General features: G+C 47.4%; 1 protein-coding gene across 3 annotated transcripts; it reads right to left on the bottom strand.

Moving 5' to 3' along the window:
* Positions 1-1,227: 1,227 nt before the first annotated feature.
* On the bottom strand, positions 1,228-24,376 carry SLC35A1 (solute carrier family 35 member A1). Of its 3 annotated transcripts, none has more exons than XM_078615524.1 (10): positions 24,222-24,376; positions 23,072-23,255; positions 17,018-17,065; positions 15,642-15,825; positions 13,526-13,685; positions 10,730-10,882; positions 9,377-9,443; positions 7,577-7,753; positions 6,157-6,291; positions 1,228-5,003 (listed from the first exon to the last, which is right to left on the bottom strand). In XM_078615524.1, exons 2-10 carry the CDS (start codon positions 23,079-23,081, stop codon positions 4,867-4,869), a joined length of 1,071 nt encoding a protein of 356 aa, XP_078471650.1. In that variant the 5' UTR covers positions 23,082-23,255; positions 24,222-24,376; the 3' UTR covers positions 1,228-4,866. The 3 variants fall into 3 exon arrangements, with proteins under 3 accessions (XP_078471650.1, XP_078471651.1, XP_078471652.1); XM_078615525.1 differs by lacking the exon at positions 24,222-24,376 and adding an exon at positions 23,814-24,137; XM_078615526.1 differs by lacking the exon at positions 17,018-17,065.
* Between the last annotated feature and the right edge of the window lie 393 nt (positions 24,377-24,769).

Below are 24,769 nucleotides of genomic sequence, written 5' to 3'. Positions count from 1 at the left end.
AATAATATTGAGAAAAAAAATAGGTGGGGTTTGAACTTTTTGACTCAGCCTCACCATGTCCACACACTTTCCAATTCCCCACACACCCCACTCAGCCCGCTCAGCCACCAGAGGCCCGCCTCTATTGAGACCTTTGTACGCTCTTAATACCGAGACTCGTGTGCAACTGGCATATGACTTTAACAGGACTTCAATTTAAGTCTCAGTTATATATATCACCGCTCCTGTAAGTCTTGCCAAGCCGACAGTGGCTAATGCAGTGATTGTGTGTCCTGTTTGAAGATACCTCGGTTCAAATCCAGCAGAATATTTTCTTAAAACTTTTTTTTTTAATGCAGCGTAGCAAACGCACAATTGGTTTGGAATCCCACCAAGTCCTGTTTTTTGCCATTATTTTCGGTGTATGTGATGAAATCATCGCACTTTTATTGCTGCATTAATGCACAGTGAAAGGACTTGGGTGGACAAAGCCACTGGAGCTTTGGGCAGCTCTGTGGCGCAGCAAAGAAGCACCTGGGGCTCCACCAAGCTTTTGGAGGTATCAGGTTCGCAGGTTCAAATCCTGGTGGGAAATAAAAAAAAAACAGGTGTGACTATACGGGCAAGTGAAATGCGTGATGAATAACGTTGGTCCCTGTCGATGTGATACAGGTAAGTGAACTGCCAATAATCATGTGGTGTATGTTTCTGTCTCTCCAGGTAATGCAGGTGGCTAGAGGAGACCTGCAGAGATGAGGAAATCGATTCTCACAAATATTGTGTCCAAAAGACTTACGGGCACTGTTCCACCACTAGCACCAACCCACTACTTCCATAGCCCCGCTCTCTGCCCCATAGTCATGCAGAGTGAGCATTACGCAAAATAACTTTAAACCAGAGGGAAAAAAAAATATCTAAGTTTTATCCAATACTTCGGGGCACACAGGAACGACGTTCCCAGCCTAACCGGGACATGTGGGGCTCGCCTTCATGAATAGGTCCATTTAATGGGTTTATTGCATTATAATAAAGTGCTCTGAGCAGAACAATGTTTTTATAGCAATCCTACGCTGAACAGTAAGCTGTGAACAACCCTTACGGGGACCGGTTCAGGGCTATGTATGTTGGGTCTTCTTTCGTACAGTGCGTGGCCAACCGTGCTAATCGGAGGTGCAGGAGGATGAGCATCAGGCCACGTTTAACCTTTCCATTCGTAAAGATGCCAGAAAGCAAGCACGGTGCAACTCCTTTCGAATTGTATACAGCATTGTTTAATGTCGTTGGTCGAGTCAAATGTACAGGTCTACTCAGTAAGGAAGCCGAGACTACTCATCTGCTGTGGTCCATCCACTGCTGGATGGAAGCTTCCCAAGACCGACGCTACCACCCCCCCCCCCCCCCAACATCAACAACCCTGCGATGCAGTAAATGCAACGCGCATCCTTGCACGCGGGGCCCATTCCATCGCTCCAGCTCGGCACCCACGAGGGCATCATCCAGTGCAGAGACAGAGCGATGGAATTGGAGCGTGCGCAGGTGCTGGACCGTTGCGTCTTGGGAGCGTAACGGATGGCGGCAACTGGGATGATCTTCGTTCGGCAGCGGATTGTGTCAATACCGACTCCTTGTTTTTGTTACGTATATTCCCAAGCTACCATCGATCGTCCCGCGCCAGTTGTAACGCTTGCTCCGTTAAGTTCCATGCACGGTTCAAGTTGTCAAAAAAAATCGCGAGGTTGTTTTACCAAGCACCAGTTTTTGCGAGCCGTCGAATCAACCGACTGATTAAATATGATCGTACACAGGATTCACAAACTCGCCAACACAATAAAAAAAATTTTAACTTTTAAAAAACGAATTCCAAAGCCACCTTTTAATCACTTCCCCCAGTGCTTTCTGACCAACACCCACTTGACATTACATCGTAAAGTGCGCACACTCTACAAACAGCCCCTATAAATCAGCATCTAGCTATAAATACGGTAATATTTGCAGGTCTCACGATGTTTTGCTTTGGAATTGGTCAAATGGATGCAATTATTTGACGCACGCCCAACACTAGTGCTACCAAACACATTTGCAAAAGGCATGGTGCAGTTGTTTCTTAGTGGGATTCTCCATGCTAGGCTTGCTGCAATGAAAAGCTAAATTAATTGACCAAAGCTTTGGGCACATCACGGGGGTTATATGTCCACCTTAATGTACAAGTACACCACAGAAATAAACCTTTAAAAGTGGATCAATCTACAATCTATTAAGCCAACAAACGTAGTCGCATTTCAAACAAGGATTACCCTTACATTAGCCACTCTTGAAATGCTTTTTGCGTGCCTGTCCAGCAGAGAGAACTGCAATACAATCCAAAAATAACTTTTAATAAAAGCATTGCACACAGGATTATCCAAATACCACCCCGTCAAAATTGGTTCAAAAGTCTTTGTTTACAAATCGGAGGTAATTTCTGTGCGCCGAATTAGCGTTTCATGAGGGGATGCTGAACGACTCAGAATGACGTTCCATTTTATTTCTTTCTCTAAAACTGAACTCTCGTGTGGTGTGGCGAGTGTGGAGCGAACCACGTCGGCTTCATCAACCGAGAGAGCCCAGGAGCCCGTCAATGAGGCTTCAGTCGGGTGCAGCTACACGATAGAAGTTGGAGGTGTCCTACTAGGGAATGGTTCCCTGTGGTTATTGGTTAGATCACAGACAGGCTCCGTGACGTGCACCACCACTCCCCACCCCGCGATGCAAGAGAGCAACTACCGGCGCCTGACTCGACACCGAGCCTCATTGTTCAAGCGCTGCTCTGCGGAAAAAAATAAGTTCCGTAGTCAACATTAGAATGTCACCTTGAATGTGCACCGATCAAAAATGCCATTCGTGACCAAAATTGTGGCTACCTCTTGACCATATTTAACGTTTTTTGGCGGTGTCTGGACTCGCATGCCAAACACTGTGGGTTGCACCCTGTAGTTGGTTACATGATACATCACGAGTGACATTTATATTCTTGGTTCTTTCGTTAAAGTCACGTAGAAGGGAAATAATAAAATATTTTCTTATTTCCCTTCTACGTGACTTTACCGAAAGAACCAAGAATATGAATCCCTGCAGTCACGAAAGCTTTAAATCAGAGTGACATTTAGTCCGTTTGTTTGCAATGTAAATTTAGTGTAACGGTGAAATCTCACATTCTGAATGAATTGTATGCAACTGGCCACAGGTCAAGGTTCAGTGCTTAGTTCGGCCAATGGCCATGAATAAAACGCAATCCAGCGACGCAAACCCAAAATACCCGGCGCACAGCGTGAAACGCCTGCAGGAGTGGAGGTGTATAAACCACGGTGGACCACCCTTGTGTCAAAACCCCAAGAGTGTATGATCTTTTATAAGTGAGAAAAAAACCCACAATGTAACTGGCCAAACTTTCTCACGCTTGACAATTTGCCTGCTTTAATTACTCAACTGGGACTACACGTAGCAGCAACCCCGTCTGTGAAAAATTGGCAGGGACCTTCTTAGAAAAAGAGTGTTGGTTAAGGTGCAGCCTTCCGGAGTAAACAAGCATTGTAAGAATGATGATGATGATGATAATAAACCTAGGTAGTGTTTTTATTTTGTTAAATCAGAATAACATTTAAAAATAATTTAGATTAGAAGTTCAGTTGCCTAAATGGATCAACATTTTAAAATCTACCGCTTTAGTTGTTGTTTTCCTTTTACCTATACACTAATTCTAATTGTGCTTTTGGCCACAATTGCACATCAGTACAAGCGGTGTGTCTGAGGTATTGACTGTGGAATTTTTTTTTTACAGGATCTCACACAAAACAATCCTTCCGAGTGGCCTCTGTTATCCATGACCCAGTACGGGTTACACTTATCCACACACTCTACAGTGAGATTATCACGACAGTAAAAAAACATCTATTTAACTATCCAAGATGCAATGAAGCAAAGTGCAAAGCCAAACGTGTATTTTTGTTGTTGTTGTTGTAAAGTCATTGATGACCACTGTGCTTGAGAACGCGGTCTAACCACGGGTGGCTGATTATATTTTCACCGAGGGATGTCAGCAAGGTCTGGTTCAGCGTTCTGACCTTCAACAAACCCGGCCACCCTGACTATACAAAGTTTACACTTCACACGCCAATGGGAAATTAAAAAAACAAATAAAAACCAACCTTTACATATGATGACTTTAAAATCTTGACCAGTTATTGACCCAAGTGATCCAGTGTTTACATAGAAATTACCTTGTGATGAGGCTTACAAATGAAATGAGTGAAACAGTACCTGTGCTTTTTAGACTTATCCCCACAATCAACATTTCTCCCAGACGACCGACAACTTTACGATTAAAGTTTTTCCCAAGGACACCACTTCGTCGTAGCGCACGACTCACGATCACGTACAGACACACAGAGGGCTGGCGAGCCGCTACATAAGCGTACATTACTAGCCTGGGTGGCGGCACACACTCGTGTCACTCACCAAGGCCGCAAAACACAACCGCACTGAACCGAGATTCGGCTTGCGGTCGAACACGGCAAGAGTTTTACTTCACGATCATCGCAATCGAGTCCACGCATCGTTATTTGACCACTGACGCCGCTATTTCAGCATCATCACGAATTCACCTTTAGCAGCGTGGTCCAAAACACAAGTTAGGTGGGTGGGGGGGGGGGCAGAAACATCCCTTGAAATACTGCCCCCGTGCCACGACGGACCCTTATCGAGAAATGTCACCATTGCCGAGCCGCAGTGGGAATATGGGAACACGCGTCGGACTCTTCCCCATACACGTAGATTCTGTTTTTGTCTTTACGGGCGTGACCGATGGGCAGTGGTGGCGGCAGCGGCAGTGGCGGGAGACGGTGCTTCGTCTCAGATGGAAGTGCTCGGCTTCCTGTGCTCCGCGTCGCTCCCAGGGGGCGGCGTCAGCTTGGTGGTGTCGGTGCGCGGCAAGCCGTACATGTAGATGGAGAGGCACACCAGGAACGTGCCCACCATGAACAAAAGGCCTGCAGTCACCGCAGCACAACACGGCGGAAGCATTGCAATGGCACCTGGCGGCGTTTCTTGTCGCGGTGTTCCCTCACAGGTTTCACTGCTCTCTCTCCCTCGATCGTTGCCCAATGCGCCTCGTTTCTCACCACCGTTTGCAGTGCCACAATTTCCTCGCGTTTTAACAAGGGGGTTAAACTAAAGTGCCCAGAGACCACAACTCAGGCAAAGGGAGAATACGCTCCACAGCAGCACAGGAATGGCCTGGCACAACCTCCTTACTGTGCCGTTCCCTACAGGCACTTCGCCGTTTTATTTATAAGCAAATTTTCCTGCTCCTCCGATTAGCACGGTTGGCTACGTTCGGTGCGAAAGATGTTCGACATACATACATACAATCATCGCGTGCACACAATCGCCACATCTCTGTGTGATCCACCAATATGGTTACTGAAGAAAAGTAATGTTAATGTGTCGAGATTCTACTTAAAAGTGATCCTGATCAGATATTAGGAAGGCCGTAATTGGAGAAAGCAATAGGCTTAATAACATTGTGGGAGAGAAATATTGGTGGGTGCAATGAGGCTCTGTACAAGCAACTCGTGTCATGGTTAAACTATTGGTGACATAGCAGTGCGCGCTCATTGTCCGAGCCGCGCTATGGGGAACAGAAGCCAATGAGAGGCTGAAGAGGAGGTGGATGAGGTGGTGACCGCCGAGCGTGTCATCAGGGACAGTCAGGCTGTGTGAGAAGATTTCAAGAAGACAGGGAGAGGGTCGTCGGATTTCTTTACGATGCCCAAAGACCCATTTCCACTTCTGCAAATACGGCGGTCACATCAACTGTATCCTGGTTATAGAGGCAGTTGCCCCAAGAATTGACGCTCCAAGGAAGTTGCCTCACTGCCCTCCCGTGTGGACTCAGAGCAGAGCAGCAGAGCTTGTAGCACCGGAGAGTTGATGTGTTGTCTAGTATAGCGATAGGCTTTATGATACGTTGCCGTCTCAAGGTGTTCTTGATTCCTGTTGTTTATGAGATAAAAGACTGTTGGTCTTGTGTCCACCCTGATCACCCATCAGACCCTCACACACCCCACGCTGCAAATTATTCCCCCCTGTGACAGCCGGATATGGAGACGGACGACTGGACGGACGAAGGGACAAACATACCGACTTGCAGGCCGAAAAGGTGCATCGAAGCCACTGTGGAAAGCACGATGGCAGCAGCAGCCGAGAAGCCCTTCATGATGTTGTCCGTGTACTTGACGACCACCGAGGTGTAGAGGCCACCCACGCTGGCGAGGACTACGTGGGAAAAACGGCAACAGCAGTAGAACAGCGCAGCAGCAGTAGTACAGCAACAGCACAGCAGCAGTACAGCATGATCACCAGGGTGAGTGGCGTGGGTTGCCAAAGGCCACCATTGGGCATTGCAGCATCAGGAGGAGGTTGGTACTGCCAGATGAACTATAATCTTTGTTTTTTTCGTTAAAGTCACGTAGGTAAAAAATAAATGAAAACATCTAAATTATATCACGACGTTTCGGGCGCAACACAAGCGTCCGTCTTTAGGTGTGGATAACGCAGCGAAAGTACACACACTTAAGCAATGTACTTTCGCTGCGTTGTCCACACCTGAAGACGGACGCTTGTGTTGCGCCCGAAATGTCGTGATTTAATGTAGTTGTTTTCGTTTATTTCTATTATTTTTTTACCTACGTGACTTTACCGAAAAAAAACAAAGAGTATGAATCCTTGCAGTCACGAAAACTTCAAATCTAGATGGTGAACTCTCAAAAATATTGAATTAACTGAATGTAGACGAGGGGATTTAAAGAGGCAACTTGGAAACAATAGCAAGCTGTGTATCCTAAGGACGTCCTGGGAAAAACAAGATAACTTACGTATACATTGTAATTTATACATCAACTATTTACATATTCATTAAGAGTAATTGATTCTTAAAATGTGTGATTTGATTTGTGCATCGTAACCATGAGGAATTATTGAATTATTAGATTTGATCAGATGTGATACAGTTTAGCAAACCTTCATCTGTGTTCAACCACCGCACCTCCGATTAGCACGGTACATAGATACGTACTGCAGGTCAAAACAGTGCTCTTTCTGCTTCTTCCCCCGCACTTTTCCCACGTTGGAATTCTCCTCCCATCGTCTCTTTTCCCAAGCTCTCAATCACCTCGCCCTAATCAATTCAATACACTTTTTTCTCCTCTCAACTATTACACCTTTAATAATGACGGTTTGTGTCCGGCTGCTTGCGAGTTTTGGGCCTGTACTTAGCGACTGTGATATATTTCGACAAAAATGTTAATCTCTGCAAAGGGCCAAGACCCCGGGGCCTGCCCAGGACATGCTGGCGGGACTATGTCGCTCGGCTGGCCAGGGAACGCCGCAAATTCCCCAGGAAGAGCTAGAGTCCGTCACCAGGAAAAGGGAGGTCTGGACCGCCACTACTCAACATGCTGCCACCACGATCCTCACCAGGACAAGCGGATTGAGAAACGAACAAAGTGCGAGACGGAGGGATCTATGCCGTGCGCGCAAGATGCTCGACAAGCCGACTCACATATGACGAGCCACACCATGGGCGTGTAGCCGTGCAGGAAGCCCTTGTCCATCACGGCGCTGCCGTCGTTGGTGACCACTCCCAGGAAGGTGACGAGGATGCCCCACAGGTACATCTGGATGTTGCGCACCCACAGTGACGTGTTGGAGCTCTTGAGCACCCGCTCAAAGTACACGCCTGTGGCGCGACAAACGGGGGGGCCTCGTTAGGAAAAAATATAAAAACAAAGTCACAAGCCAGGAGGCGGCCCAAGCGGTTTAGGTGGCCAACTCAAAGCTAAAGCGGCGAGCCACCACCTTTCCTGAGAGCCATAGGAAGAGTTTGCATCCAGATATCAGCGATTCCACGATTAAACTACATTTTAAACACAGTTCGTATAAATGTGATGTCATCGTCCAAATGTTATCTCATGACAATACTGATCGTACGGTTGAAATGTGGTCGAACAAAAGCACCTTTGTTCAGGTCACCGAGTTCATTACACGCTGATGTCTGGATACGAGCTGAAAGTGATTTCAATTCCTCTCTGCATGCCTCAACCAATTCAGTTTCACAAAGCGTTCGTAGAAACGTTACAATTCTCATAAAATAGGACCACGTTGGGGGTGACGATGCAGAGATTTTATTACTTTGAAGTACAAAGCGTCTTTCATCGTCGGACCACATTTCACCACCCAAAAAAGTGAGCGCTATTTGATGGGCAAATATTACTGGGCTTCGTGCAAGCAAACGTAACCCTTGTTCTCTCTGCCAAGGCCCACTAATGCAGTACCGTGCGAGATTGCATCATCAATAAATTGCTGCACTGAATTTAATTTTCAGAAAATAGTTTACAGTTTTACGATTTCCCCCCCCCCCCTACCCCCATTGGAACTTTAACCGCACCTTTTGTAAGCAAGTGGTAACAGCAATAAAGATTATACAATAGCTGGAACAGGTGGCAATTGAGCAAGCGGTTGCAGCATCACCCGCGCCAAACGTAAACCATGACAACGAGCCATCCGGTTAAATAGATACTACAAGTAATGCCATCGACAAGCTGGAGACACATATTTGTTTTCACTTGTATACCCGTCTGTGTAGGTTATGTGCCTTTTACATTGTTTATATATATATTTTTAAAAGTTTATTCGGTTATATTTGTCAAAAGTGTTTATCTGTTGAGAGTTTTTATTCAGTTGTATCTATATTTTTGGTTCTTTCGATAAAGTCACGTAGAAGGGAAATAATAAAATAATATAAATATATTTATTTTTTATTATTTCCCTTCTACGTGACTTTACCGAAAGAACCAAGAATATGAATCCCTGCAGTCACGAAAGCTTTAAATAAAAATTCAGTTGTATCTGTTAAAGGTACTATTTGTTCAGGGGTTTATTGTCTTATCTATTAATTGTTTTTATTAATTCAAGGTTTTAGTCAGTTTTATTTGTTCATGGTTAGTTAAGGATCTGGTTGTTTTGTGCAAAGCGCTATGAGACCTTGTGTGAATGCTGCGGTACGAAATCAAATTTGAGCTCGTTAACCAGGGTTGGAAAATATTGGTCCTCCTTTTAACAATCACAGTCGCTGAAAGAGGCCTTCTCGACGAGTATTACGGTGTGTGGGTGTGTGTGTGGATATGAGGGTGTGTGGGTGTGTAGGTGTGAGAGTGTGTGGGTGTGAGGGTGAGTGTGTGCGAGTGTGTGCGTGTGTGTGCGAGTGTGTGCGTGTGTGTGCGAGTGAGTGCGTGTGGGTGTGAGAGTGTGTGTGTGAGTGTGTGTGTGCGAGTGTGAATGTCGCGAGACGAGGGCTTCTTACCAGCAAACCCCGAGCACACGACCGCAACGGCGATGGCCATGAACCCCAGAAAGGGATTTTGTTCCACCTTCGGCAGACAACATTCAGCATTAGAGGTGAACAGGTGAGGTGCTTAAGACAGCATTCCCTCGTTAGTCACGAACTTGTGATCCGCGATTTTGGCTATCCGCGAATCGCATCTGGGACTCCACACGACTGCATCGAGAGAGAAAGAGTGATGAAATAAAGTGATGAGAGAGAATGCAATGAGAGAAAATGTTGAGATAAATTGATGAGATGAAGTGATGAGCTCAGGTAATGAGGTAAAGTGATGAAATAATTTGCACGTATTTCATATCTCATTTATGTATTCATTTATTTAAGGTAATTCATAAAAAAATATTTTTCTTGGCCAATATTATTTGTCGGTTTTCGTAGACCAATATAATTATCCGCGAAATTTGCTATTTACGAGCACCTCTGGAACGTATCACCAGGGAATACTGTATATTTGTGTTCGCAACAAAAACAAGAACACCATATAGCTCTGCGATGTTCATTCAAGTTCGACCACCGTGTTTATTCGGCACAATTAATGACGATTCGCTCAGCGTGCTCGGAGGTGAGGTTCCCGGGACGTCGTGCAGCCAGCTATGGCTGCAGGGTTTGGTGGTACATGTTGTTTATGTCGTTAATTGTGAAAATTCCGTCACAGTTCCTATGATCACCGTTTCATTGCTTTCATGGCTTTATTTTGGTGATTTTCGAAAAGTTTTTTGGTTTGGCCATGTTTGTTTGTTGTAGTACGGAGTTAGACTGATGGCCTTAATCTAAGTTGTCTTGTGGTTGTTGTTGTTTGACTTGCACCCCACTGGGATTTCTGCACACAGCGTTTGTGTATGGTGCTTTTTCTGAAATATTTAGCTGTCTTTTCTTGGATTTTCTGTTTGCACTTAGTCACATATTCACTTTAAAATGTTTTCCTGTTCATGTTTTTGTTTTTTGTTTGTTGCGGTTGCACCCGATTCAAGAGCCGAATGGCTCACAGGGCTATACCTAATAAATTAACTTGAACTTGAACGGCACAAACCTCGAAAACACACCAGAGAGCTACACAGCACAACCGCAAAAAACTACGCAGCGGCAAAAGTGCATGCACCATGTACTGCAGACGCATTTCAAACACAGGTTTTTTTTTTACTCCAAATAATTTCGTGCAATCCGAATAGTCGAGTAATCCAACCGAAATTCAGTTAGAGTAATCAATTAATGATATAATCAGATAGTCCAGCTCCACTCCTAAACACCAGGCCTTAACGTGCCCTGCGCCGACACCAAGGGAAAGGCAGTGGTGCAGTCCAGGCACCTACCCACCATGACCTTGGTTGACTCAGCCGGCGTCCACTGCACCAGGGTGACCCCGCCACACAGCACGAACACGGAGAACCACTGCAGGCGGCTGAGCGAGCGGCCCAGCATGAGCACGGTGCAGAGCGCCGTGCACGGGATCTTCAGCTGGTACGTCACCTGCGTGCAAGGAGGGCGGGCGAGGTGAGCGCGCGCGTGCGTGCACGTGTGGGTGGATGCGTGTGGGTGGATGCGTGTGGGTGGATGCGTGTGGATGGATGCGTGTGGGTGGATGCGTGTGGGTGGATGCGTGTGGGTGGATGCGTGTGGGTGGATGCGTGTGGGTGGATGCGTGTGGGTGGATGCGTGCGGGTGGATGCGTGCGGGTGGATGCGTGCGGGTGGATGCGTGTGGGTAGAAGCGCGTGCGTGTCTGCGTTGCCCGACCGATAACATTTGGGTCAGAGGTGGCCGTGTGGGACAGAGGTCAAAGGTCAGGAAGCCGAGCTTGAATCGTGGGTTCGAATACAAGCAACTGCCTGTGATTAAACAGAGTTCTCAGGATTACAAAGGTAAAAGGTGCAGCCCTGCAATTGGTTGCTCACGTCACTGCTAATGGAAGGTCCTCCACTCAAGGGCGCTCTTGACAGACTCTTTAGTGGATATTTGGCCTATGCTTACAGGCTGGCCAGATATTTTGGAAGAGGTGATAGTACCAACACTTAACTGCAACACACGCGGCCTGCCGATGAACTGTGATGCGCCAGTTTATACTGCTGGGTAGACAGAGGCGGTGAAGAAAGATTTAAGACACTTGCCCCGTTGTTTCCACAGCCGTACCACATGACTAAATTGGCCAACCTTCGTTTTCAAGTAGTGTGTGCTGGAATATCCTGCTACGGTGTTGTAAACATATAGACTTTCTTCAGTCGGTGGCCTAAAATTAGAGAGACGCAGTGTGGTGATGTCACGTAACATGCAATGACATATTCTATGGTCAATTGTGCCTTTTGCTCTCTAGAAAGCACGTATTGCGCATATTATTATTATCCGTGTCGCCAACCTGCACTAACTTTTCTATCCGAAGAGTTTCTTTACTAACGAGTGTTAGAATCGGTTTAAAGGATTGTCCGATGATGGAAACTGCTCATGGAAAAAGTAACAATAACAGATGCCACGTTTACGATCCCTCAAGATGGCTCCTATCAGAGATCAACACAATTACGATGTGTCTCAATGTTAGCCTGCTGCGTTGTGTTCAAACATTCAATGCTTCTGTCAACATCACTGTAAACAGAGCCAACAAAAGCCAAGAGGACTCTGAGTGAGCTTTGCCCTTGTAACACCACACGAGACCAGATTCCCACACGCTGGTCTACTCACATTCTCTTGAAGTGAAGTTTACACTGCGCATTTTTGTCAAAATATGAACAAATAACAAGTTTTAATTCGCGGAGGCGACCGTTCCTAACCTTTGCGGTTGTTCGACTTTGTGTTGCCGTGCAACGAAAGACACCCAATGGCCCTCACAGCGACAGTTGCTGAGCAAAGGCCCAAAATACCAGATGGCCAGCAACAAACAGCACTCTTGAAATTGAGTTAAATGTTTCCTGATTGAGTGAGGCTATGCGAATTCGGGAAAAGACACAATGGGCAGGAATTCCCAAGTTGAATTATGTGAGTAAAGCAAAGCGAGAAAGGTTTTCAACTAAAGTACGGTGCTTGAACACACCATGGATGAGATACAACTGTCAATCTGGTAGACCGAATCACAATCCATGAGTCTTACATTGATGTAGACGCTTCTCACGAAACGTGAAACAAATCACACATGCAGGTGTCTGTTACTTCCAGTGCATGTGTTGAGTAGCTTGCGACGACTCACTCCGAGACGGAGGTGAGGTTAAGGGCTTTCGCCGTTTATTAAAGGGCTACACAAGACACAAGGGGGGTGTGAACCACTTCCCAGGGGTTAGGGGTCCCGGGCTAGTTCCCACTGGGTCCCGACACAGCCAGCTGCCCTGTGCCGTCTCCTCTGCGCCGGCCGTGGGATCATCCAACACGGCCGACCGAGGAGCACAGCCACGTCCAGCCCTGGCGCTGTGCTGTCTCCACTATCCCTACCCTCTTGACCCTGGCTCCCCGTTTCACCCTCTCTCGACCCTTGACTCCAGCTACGACCCCGCTTACGTCACGGGGTCCCCCTTTTAACCTCCAGGAGCCGTAACGTCATGTGCACTGTCCAGCGCGCGTGACCCCACGTCCCGTGACGTCATCGCACTGGACAGCGCACACGACGCCACTACTCTCCTCTACTCCTCTACACACGTGTAAATAGACTAGGCAGTATTTTAATAATGTATTTGTGTATGTGGGTTATATCGTTTTTATCGGACAACTCCTCAGATGTGCAACCTACCGTTTGCTTCTCTCAACATGGGCGGTAGGAATCGGCGAGTGAAGTTCACGAAAAACGGTAAACCACGGGTGTAGCGAAAGGAAAGTGCGAAGAGGGCGACCGACTATCGCTCGTCTGCTGACCGACACAGAGTCAGCACAATGCAAGCCGGAGGTGGAGATGTTTTCCACAATATCAGGATCAGGTATGCATGTTGAACTTCTTTCGCACCATACGTAGCCAACTGTGCTAATCGGAGGTGCGGGGCCAGGACAACAAACTCAACACAAAAAGCAGTCCTGAAAGAAATTAGTTTTTAATCTAGTTTTAAAAGCGCATCGCTTCAGTGGCCTCCTAATATCGGGAATGCCTGTAACTTGTGCGCCCAGCAAGGGGAGGGCTCGACCGAGGACTCGGAGGGCATACCTGGTAAACGGCCGCATCGAGGTTGCTGAGCGCCACGTAGCCCATGTTGTTCTGCAGCGCATACACCAGCGACGGGATGGCGAGCTTTAGGGTTTCCTTGCGGTTCATGATCACGTCCTCCCAGACGGACTTGGCCATACCCCGCAAGCTGCCCGTCTCCCTGTGGCACACAAGACAAAGGTCCCCTGTGTAGTTCGCCATGTGAATCGGTATACAGTAATCCCTCGCCACTTCGCGGCTCAAGTTTCGCGGCCTCAGTGCATCGCGGCTTTTTCGAACTGATTTAAAGGCCTCATTATACCTGTGCAGTAACACCATCATCATCATCATTCATCATCACATTCATCGAACTGCACAGGTCTGTCATCGTCGTCATTGTCATCATCATTGTCATCATCGTCGTCGTCATTACTGGAGTCAAGTCTCAAGATACTACTGTCATTGGTGAGTGTAGAACACCATAATACGTATCGTATGAGAGAGAGAGAGTGAATGTATAATATTAAGGTTTTATAATTAAATAGATTTAAGTAAAATATATATATAAAGTATAAATATACATATTTTAAACATTCTGGTACCCACACACACATATACGGAAATTCCTAGGGGGCCATTCCTACTTCGCGGATTTTCACCTATCGCGAGGGGTTCCGGTCCCCATTAACCGCGATAAACGAGGGATCACTGTATGTATACATACTTGAAGAATCCGATGAGCTATGAAGCTCTTTATCACGGATGTCCAGTAGGGGCAGGGTCAGAACGTTACAACAACTAAAACGATACAAACACACGATAGGCGTGCAAAGTAGAGGAAATGTAAGCCAATCACCAAAGAAAAATACACAAATAAAACTCAACTATTTTAGTGTAAGCCTCGCAGAAATATGGTAGCACCATGGAAACAATGTGGCTATGATGTTATAGCACACTCAAAGCAGATGGGATGGCGAGTAGCAGGCATTACATTATTCAACTATTCATCAATTCGTACAATTTCTCAGGCTCACGAGGAATACATCAAATCAGAATATGTATTTATACTGGAGGAATTCTACGAGCTATAAAGCTCTATTTCACAGATGTCCAGTTGGGGCGGGTAAGAATGTTACAACAACAAACATGCAAGAAGAAATTATGAGCAAGTAATTCACATATATGCAATTGTTTTTGTTCCTTTAGATCAGGGGTGGGGAACGTCCGGCCCGCGGACCGTTTCAGGCCCGCGGAATCATTTGATGTGGCCCTGCCAAGGCAACCGCAGACGGGACTCGAAATTCAATAAATCTAGGAGCAAACCTGGAAAAGCAGTTGCGAGTAGCAGCAACATCATCAATACCAGCTAACATCACACGCCTCGCCAAAGAGAAGCAGTTCCAGCCATCGCATTAGGGGTGAGTGAATTAAATGTTTGACCAAATATAACGGGCTAATTTTTAAGTTGATAATTTTGTATGGCCCGCGAATGACGTTATAAATATGCAAATAGCCCTTGGCAGAAAAAAGGTTCCCCACCCCTGCTTTAGATAATAAACAGGACAGACATAGAACACAATGCAAATGACGCAAAAACACAGGGCAGTGCCGAAGAAGAGTAACAGCCAACAATGGGAAGACAAAGGCGGCCATGGGGGTCCAATGGTGCAGACCCCCACCAGTACAATTATTTAAGTAATCATCCAAGCTACTAATTACAGATTCCATTACTCGACGAATCAAATAACACGAAACTAGTGGGAAACAAGTCTCGCCTCCATTCCCACGCATGCCGCTGGACAGGAGGTAATGGATGAGGCTTGGTGACGTCATCAGCCGCGTGTGGCCCGTAGGGGGTTTCCCACCTTCGGGGGAGCAGCGTGTGGAGGGCGGCTGCCATTTTGCCAGGTATGGGCCACGATAAAAGTGAGCGATTATAGTTTTTTGGTCTATTTATCAACTCAGTTACACTGTCACGGCCAACTATCAGCATTCATAGCGAGGTGAACTTTGTATAAAACAGCGATCTGCAACAACGCGAGTCGCCCGGCCCACGTTTGCGCGCATCCGAGCCGAACGGTTCCTGCAATGCTGTCCCGTTGTTCCCTGCGGTGCGGGGGGGGTCGGCGCCGCTCACCTGGTGAGCATGGCGAAGCTGACGATGAGCTTCGCCACCTCGGTGAGGCACACGGCGGTCGTGGCAAAGTACATGTCTCCCGTGGTGGTGCGCGTGTAGCGCAGGCCCACGATGTACGCGGCGGCCACCAGGGTCATCACCGTCAAGCAGTACAGCTTGAAGGGCAGGCTCACCTTGTCCACACCTGCACGCAGTCACGTGCGCCACACACACACGCACACACACAAAAGGATAATGACAACGACCTTTTGTGAATCCACTACTGGATGAATAGACTTCCGCCCACGCTGTGTCGATCGTTGGCGTTGTTTTGAGAATATTTCACCATACTGGCCCGGTGAGGTTTGCTAAGTGGTCAAGACTAAAACTCAGGTCGCTATTTTCAAAGCGGAGTGCACTAAGCACTATGCCACCACTCCTCTCACGACACGGTACCTTTCAGAATTAAATCTACATTTTCTTTAGTCTTATTTTTGTAATAACCGACTTAATTTCGTCGGCAGTATAGGTGTTACGATTGTAACTATAAGAATAATAAGACTGTTAAACAAAACTCTCTGGTCTTGACCAATGGATCAACTATCGGTGGCACCAATTACTTCATAAGACAAACGTAAATAATTTCAGCCCGTTACCAACCCACTGCTGGACAAAGGCCTTCTCCGCGCTATGTCAGTCGTGGGGATTGCTTGAGCAGCCTTCACGTCACTGGGTCGGTGAAGGTGGTGCTCAGAGCCAGTTCAGATATCACTCGCCACACTAGCGGCAAGTGAGCGACTTTTTGAGCTGGTATGGCGCATGAAAGGGTGTTGTTGCCGTGGCCATACCCGGCTGGCTGTCTTTGTGTCCCCACTGTTCATGTTTTCACACTGCCCCAGGCGCTCTTCGCAAGTCCGAGTAGATCTAGTAGAGGCCCAGGATGTGAGCTCAGCTGTCATTTGCGACTGACGTGATCTCTGTGGCTTGGAAGTTAACTCATGGCTCCTGGTTTTGTGGTGCAGACCTTGAACAATTGCACCCACCGCTTTCATGAAAGACGTGTGGTAAGAAAATAAGTACTGGGCACGTCTGTCCCTAACCACTAACCATCAGAATTACATTACAGCTCCTTAAACCTAACCCTAAAACGCTCACCCAAAAGACCTCACTCCTATTGCCTAACGATAAAAACAATATACTGAAAACTGTAAACCTTAACCCTAAACCCTCTCGCCGAACCCCATCTCTACATGAAAACTAAAGATGTGGCGTATCTTCATATTCGTTCAACTGAAAGCTAGAAGCAGTAGAAATTAGAAATGAATGCCAAAGGATAAGAAGCGCAACCCAAGAAAGGGTCTGTGCTTGGATGAACAGCTGCATCTGCAATTAGATACCAATCTGCAGGGAGAGCTTTGCCAGTGACTTGGTTTCTTTGTCCATATCTGCAGGGACAGGAGTCACAGAGTGAAAAACCATCGCGATGAAATGTTCTGCAAGGAGACATCGAATTTGCCCCGGGAAAAATGTTTATCTTGACAGTCACCGAAAGTCAAGTTCTTACTCTCCCATAGTTTTGACTCCTTGGAGGCATTTGTAAAACATAAAAATGCAAATAATGTACCACACTTAGAATGACGTGTTAGCTATTAATTGTGCCTTCATAATATATGTATTTGTTAAACTTTCAGGCAATGATTCTAGATTTGAAGCTTTCGTGACTGAAAGGAATCATATTCTTAGGTTTTTTCGGTAAAGTCACGTAGGTAAAACATCAAAATTAATGAAAATAAAATAAAATAAAACAAAAAAGGCAATGGCCCTTTTACAGTTACTTCTGGGCGATTAAAGACGTCAACTGGGTGACCTTTTCCACCGAGTGACTTGAAGTCTCATTGCTGACGTGTCGAGACCATTTGGACATATTGGCAGTACACCGGTGCAACGCAACACACCGGGGTCCTCATAAAACAGTCCAAAATCTAAATCTGAATGGACATTCTTCTAACGACTGCTTCGACATCACGAGAACGGATGTTGACGCACCAACCCCGCAAGATTTTTCTGACCGGGGTTGCAAATTGCGGGTAAGTAAATCATTATTTTTGGTTCATTCAGTAAAGTCACGTAGAAGGAAAATAATAAAAATACAACTATAAAATTCTCACGACGTTTCGATTGCAACACAAGCAATCATTATCAGGTGTGAAAACACACCTGTTTTCATTATTATTTCCCTTCTAAGTGACTTTACCGAAAGAACCAAGAATATGAATCCCTGCAGTCACGAAAGCTTTAAACCGATTTTTTTTTTTATAATTATTGCGAAAATTGTGCTTTTTTTTTTATACCGCACATCACCGGTGCACCGCCAATACGTTCATTTGTCAATCCACCGACTGGATGAGGGCCTCCCCATACCGTGCAGGTCATGAAGGTCATTCTTACTGTCCACCAGGCTGGCCATTTCGAGCTGAAGGTGGGATTAGTCCAGAACAAAACATTTCACCTGCACTGACCTTTGCTCCCTTCAACACCTACGACTCCCAACACTCGTTTCATGCACAGTGGTCGCCTGTCCAAGCACTGCCCCGTGACTGCTGTCTGACGGAATCGGGTGCATTGCCCGTGATTTAGTGACGGGCTTTTCTGTTAAAGTCGCGTCAACGATGAAGGAATGATGTATGGTTGTCCACCAACATAAGTATGTTGAACTTCGATTTAAAGTTTTCATGACTGCAGGGATTCGTCTTCTTGGTTCTTTCGGTAAAGTCACGTAGAATGGAAATAATAAAATAATAAAGATATAAGGCCTGGAGTGTGTCATTCAGACGCTGTCTTCTCGACAGACCTGCTCTCCACCTGGGATGGCTGCTTGCATTGTGGCCGAAACGTCGTGAGAATAATTTTATTATGTTTTATTTTTATTATTATATTATTTCCATTCTACGTGAATTTACCGAAAGAACCAAGAAGATATGTTGAACTTCTTTCGCACTGTACGTAACCAACCGTGCTAATCGGAAGTGCTAATACTATGAACATATCGTCACATATTTAAGTCTAGTAAAAATGTCAAGTGAATAATTGTATGTTGTCTGGTGATTACTTGTGAATGTAACTAGAAAAACTGCTGGTTTTGTCTATTCTCTACTTGGAAGGCTAGTGCTCAAAGAGACGTTAAACATAACTGTGCCCTAAGTTGTCAACATGTTCAAGGTCTATGGGTGAGTTAACAAAAAAACATTCGTGACATGCAGGGAAAAACTTTCATTTAACTACGGTCAGTACATTTCAAACACTTTTAAGGCGTATCCATGGGTCTTTTACCAGTATCGAAATGATGGAAAAAATAGGAATAGGCTTTACCCACACTGGCAATAAAATATGCGTTAAGATGTTCAAACGTCAAATTCATACCAATTACTACAAGGCATCAAGTCTGCATTTACCACACAATTGTGGAAACACGTGCAAACATTCTCTGATAATATGAATTGTTTTTGAAAACTGATTGGGTCGTAGCCATGGAGTCAACATTGGGGGGGACCAAATCTTCTAGGGTGTCTGGGGGTCCCAACCCAGAAAAATATCTACATTTGAAAACGAATTTCCTGCCTAAAATATTTAAAAATCACTAACACGTGGGATGGACTATTTATTTATTTTTTACAATCATGTCTAATAGTGTATTGTATTACATTGCTCTGTTTTTACTTGTTTTTACCATTTCTTGTTTCATTGTATGTAATGGCAGAGATTATGGATTAATAAAGTACAACCATAACCACAATCATATAAACATAAATCTATGCATTGATTTATATGAAGACAAGTCCAGATATTGTGGCCAAGGTTCAGAAAATTGTTGTTTTTATTTACATAGCATATCAAAAAATGTTATAGCAATATATTGGGGGGGACATTTTGAGCATATTTGAATATTATAATTACAGCCTTGGATTCGGCTACACCCTCGTGATGACCTTTTCTCACCAGTGTCAGACCAGAGAACGCCGAAGGGCGAACAGTGTAAAGACAATGCAAGTATTAAAGTATTAATAGCTTGGGTTTGAGGGGTTATAACTGCATTTTCTGGTCTAACACTGATAATTACCATCACAATGCCGCCTCCCCATATGCGTGCACTATTACAGTGATGTTTTGTTACATTGACTGTAAAGTTACATAATTTGTGTACCTGCCACTACAGGAAACGTACCCGATTGCATCGCACTTTTGTATTGCGTCAAAGCCCATTGCATTCTCCGGTCGCGTTAAACAAAGCTTGCCTTCTGCCACTGCTGCAGGTAAATGGAATCTCAGGAATACAAGCAAAAGGTGCAGCTCCTCCGTAATGCTATACTTGTAAGGCATACCGTGTCGCAACAACTGCAATAACCCTCCCTCCGGGCAGTGTCCCTGACTCCAGTCGTCACGACCATCCCCCATAGTCCACATCTGTCACGATTACCCATCTTTGTTGTACACCTGCAACCCACTTAATCGGTCCACTGCAGGACAAAGGCATCCCCACTCCCGCCTGTGGGGTCGTGGGGGTTATTGGTCCGTGCGGTACTCTATGCTGGTCAGTTCGGGTTGGTGAAGGCGGGCAGCATAGCCACGCAAGCGTAGTAGTACGGGTACACCAATGGATTTTACTGCACCGCTCTCTATGCAACCCACCGCGTGGACCTCACATCAGGGTGACGAACTGCGTCTGCATGGTGGCCACCCATCCCAGCACTATCAGAGGTCGCAAACGGGTTTTGATTCCTTACCCGTACCCGGCCGCACCAGGATCGCAAATGGGTACCCGTACCCGTTCCCGGCCGGGTACGGGTACCCGTTCCCTACCCGTACCCTACCCGAAATGAGTGACAAACGGTTACTCACCAGTGACTCACGGCCTACCCGTACCCGGCCGCAGCAGGGTCGCAAACGGCTACCCGTACCCGGCTGGGTACGGGTAGCCGGGTATCGGGTAGGGTACGTGTATCGGGTACCCAGTTGCGACCTCTAGGCACTATCCAAGCCAAGTGATACCTGGGTCCTGGCCAAGAACCCCTTTCCCCTCCTCAACCCACACGCTTCACCAATCCCAAACTGGCCGGTGTGGTGAAGTACGGTCAAATGGCCCCCCACGCTGCTTGGGGAGGCCCACTTCTAGCAGTGGATTGACAAACGGGTTGAGAACGCGCGATGGCCCAGGCTCGTATACTCGCTCCATAATGATGACGATGACCAGTGGCCAGAGGTCGCAACCGGGTACCCGATACCCGTACCCTACCCGATACCCGGCTACCCGTACCCGGCCAGGTACGGGTACGGGTACCCGTTTGCGACCCTGGTGCGGCCGGGTACGGGTAGGCCATGAGTCACTGGTGAGTAACCATTTATCACTCATTTCGGGTAGGGTACGGGTAGGGAACGGGTACCCGTACCCGGCCGGGTACGGGTATGGAATCAAAACCCGTTTGCGACATCTGCCAGTGGCTGCTGTTCAGTACTGGCAGTGGAGGCGGGTGGGGGGCAGTGAGTGACTGGCAATGACCTCAATGCATTCAGCTCACTCTTACAGAACTGCAGCAGCTGCAGAGGGTCTTTGGCCAACAAATGATACAGTAGACGTACACAAAGACCCACCGTGTAACCTCTATCAGACTGCTGGGCCAAGTGCTTGTGGGCGAGCAACTATTTTAAGATGAGATCGGTGAACGAGGAGGTGGGCGAGTGTGGCTAACACCACGCCCGGCCACATTTGTCTCCTGTTGGTGATGTTTGCACACTGCAACAGCTCGTCATTTAAGGCTGAACAAACCTAAAGGATGCCCAGGACAGGTTCAGATATTACTTAGGTTATAGATCACACTCGCACACACACACCACATGCACATATATATACCAAATGTAAATGCACCCCACGCACATGTACACACCATAAATAGCCCGTGTAACCTCCGCACCACATTCCCATGTTCATACATGTCCATACACGTCATTTACATATCGCATACACGTTTCCACCATGCAACATACACATGTACATAAACCACACACAGCCACCCTATGTGCCATCTCACACTCATGTGCATACCATATGCACGTATACTTTGCATTAGAGTATATTCCAACAACACAAATGCGTGCAAGACACATGTGCAATTATGTAGGACATATACATTCTATGTATACATTACATTATGTACATCAAATATGCTATGAAGCTGTCCCATACATTAAAACACGAGGCCTTAAAACGTCTTAAAACATCGCAACACGTGACCACATCCCGCTTTAAACCTTCACGATGGTTGGCACCAATGCCCACTTCAGTACTGGCATCTCTGTGGGCACACCCCTCTTGCCCAGACCTTGCCCTCCTTCCTGCCAGACGAGGCATATCTCACCATTGGAACCTCATTTGCCAGTAAAAAATATGATAATTGGTTTTTTACCCTTCTATCTGGCAACAAAACTGACACCTTTTTTTACAAGGAGTCATGTTTGCATAGACCACAATACCTGCAGCCATAATGCTATATCTCCTCCAGCCTTAACCTCCTTTCCCAGTTCTACCCTCAACTCAAGCCTTACGCGACCCTCAAAGTGTCCCAACTGCACAACCCAGAATGCACCTTCCCCGTAGCCTTGCCCCCCTTTCCTGCGCTGCCATCCCCCCTTCCAGGTGCTGCCCCCCTTCACGTGCATGCCTTCCAGCCTCACTCGTCATCCCAGCCTTGCCCTCTAGCCCAGCCTTGCCCTCCAGCCAAGCATTGCCCTCCAGCCCAGCCCAGCCCAGTCTTCCAGCCTCACTCTTCATCCCAGCCTTGCCCTCTGCCCTCCAGCCAAGCATTGCCCTCCAGCCCAGCCCAGCCTTCCAGCCTCACTCTTCATCCCAGCCTTGCCCTCTAGCCCAGCCTTGCCCTCTAGCCCAGCCTTGCCCTCTGCCCCCTAGCCCAGCCTCACTCTTCATCCCAACCTTGCCCTCTGTCCTCTAATTCTAGATTTGAAGCTTTCGTTACTGCAAGGATTCATACTCTTAGTTCTTTCGGTAAAGTCACGTAGGTAAAAAATGAAATTAAAGTTAATTAAAATAAAATATTTATTTTATATTATATTATTTTAATTAAATTTTTTACCTCTGTCCTCTAGCCCAGCCTTGCCCTCTAACCCAGCCTTGCCCCGGTTTCCTAGCGTTGCCCTCCTTCCCTGCCTTGCACTGCAACACATGCCCTGCCTTAAAACTTCCCGAGCCATGAGAACTCCTTCCCAGCCTCGCCCTGTAGCCCAGCCTCGCCCAGCACCCTATCCTCGCCCTCCTTCCCAGCCTTTGCCCCCTCTTCCTTTCCCAACTCTTGCCCTGCAACGAATAGCCTAACATCCCTTCCTCTAGCCATGCCCCTTGCCGGCCTTGCCCGGTCAAGACGTGACGCACGCGGCTCTCTCACCTGCAGCCATCGCGCCTCGGGTTGCTTGGAGCTGCGACGAGGCGAGGACTTAAACGCAGTGAGCAGCTGCAGCAGTAGCAGCAGCAGTAACAGCAGCAGGGGCTTGCTGCTTGCTGCTGCTTCTTCAGATGTAAGAGCAGCTGCGTTGAGATCTACCAGCCGCTAGACATGTGGTCAGAGTCGCCTGTGAAAGAGCGCACACGACACGGGCGTTAAGACGAGATTACAGCTGCAGAGAGGCGACCAGATGGCAAGGGATAATTCGGCCACGATGTCAAAAAGAGACACTGCAAGCCGGACATTACAGATGGCAACAAAGACAAAGACGGCGTGGAAGGGAGTTGACAGATTAGACCGCGTCGCCAAGACTGGATTGTACAAACAAGACGGGGTATAGACACGGCGAGAGAGAGAACAAGGCAACGGAGAGGCGAGGCAGTCGAGAGCAATACAGTGCAGAGTAGACAAGACAGGACAGAACAAGACGGCGCAAAGGAGAGCACAGCTGAGATACAGCAAGAGGGTACAGAATGTCGACTTTCCAGAGCAGACAGACCGTACACAGGCGGGGGTAGAGCAAGGCAGTGCAGACGAGACCCGAGACAGAATCCGCATTTGTAAAAGCCACCGGAGGAATCCCATGAGCTGTAAAGCTCTGTTCTCCCTCAACAACAACAACCACCGCCATTCGCCACTAAGTGGCGGTGACGTCACCACGACGCTTGTGCCAGGCTAGGTGCACCTTGAGGCCACGTGAATTGTTGAATTCCCGCTGGCAGGAGGTCACGGGGCAGACCCTGCAGGTGCCACGGGTCGACTGACTGAGATGACTGGCTGATGCACCACCTGTGCCCCCTACTGTGCCAACTTGCTGTGCTTTATCCACCCCGGCGCTCCGCTCGTGGTTGTGAGCGTCGCTCCTCCGCCCTCCGTTGTTGCTGGAGGGCGACTGCCTCCAATTGCCCAGCAGCAGCGTCCTTAATTACCACTAAACCACGACTTAAACATAAATATCCCCTTCACCACCACCACCACCACAGACGTCCACAACAAATAAACGATCAAGACGATGGTTAAGAGACAAGAGACGGGGGGGGAGAGGGAGGCGTTGACGAGAGACGAAACGCAAATACACGCCGGACTCACGCACCACTAACACCACCACCAGCAGCTCGGCCACGCTCTGCAGGCCCCGCGAATGCGGACGTGAGATGAACGGTGCGCGCGCCGCGCCCACGTGGCGGCACCGATGACGTCATAGACACGGCGGCGTGTGCGAACAATGACGTCATCAGTTCCGAGATGACATGACGTCACAGGCCTGAAGCTTGGAGCGGGTTTGCGTGGTTTAACGTGGGGGGAGCGGTGGTGCAGCGGTGAGCGCTACTACGAAACGGCTCGTTCGATTACCGGTCACGGCCTATACCGGTGACTGTTGTCTGAACTCCCCTAGGGTCGACTCAGCCCCGAATGAGTACCTGGTGCGGTGTGGAGTAAACATCGCCAACTGGGGAGACAAAGGCGGCCGGGCGGGCGTTGGGGCTGGCCACCCACCCCCTCGTGTGCCACAGTGTGGACCCTTCGTGGGTGCCACTCGCTAATAGCACTCTGGGACCGTCCATAAATGACGTCACGCGATTTTGGACGATTTTTTACCACCCCCCCTCGTCACACGGCGTCACGAAAAGTCAGACCCCC

The sequence above is a fragment of the Lampetra planeri genome, chromosome 47 (genome assembly GCF_965212315.1).
Source record: "Lampetra planeri chromosome 47, kcLamPlan1.2.h2, whole genome shotgun sequence".
Taxonomy (NCBI): Eukaryota; Metazoa; Chordata; class Hyperoartia; order Petromyzontiformes; family Petromyzontidae; genus Lampetra; species Lampetra planeri.
This window is presented reverse-complemented; position numbering and strand designations above follow the sequence as displayed.

What these genes read in the sequence shown, in the direction of transcription:
- SLC35A1 (XM_078615524.1), bottom strand. An exon ending in AAAGCTCTCCCTGCAGATTG is followed by an intron (nt 15,826 to 17,017) that starts GTATCTAATTGC and finishes GACTGCGTGCAG; the next exon opens with GTGTGGACAAGGTGAGCCTG. An exon ending in AGCTTCGCCATGCTCACCAG is followed by an intron (nt 13,686 to 15,641) that starts GTGAGCGGCGCC and finishes TGTGTGCCACAG; the next exon opens with GGAGACGGGCAGCTTGCGGG.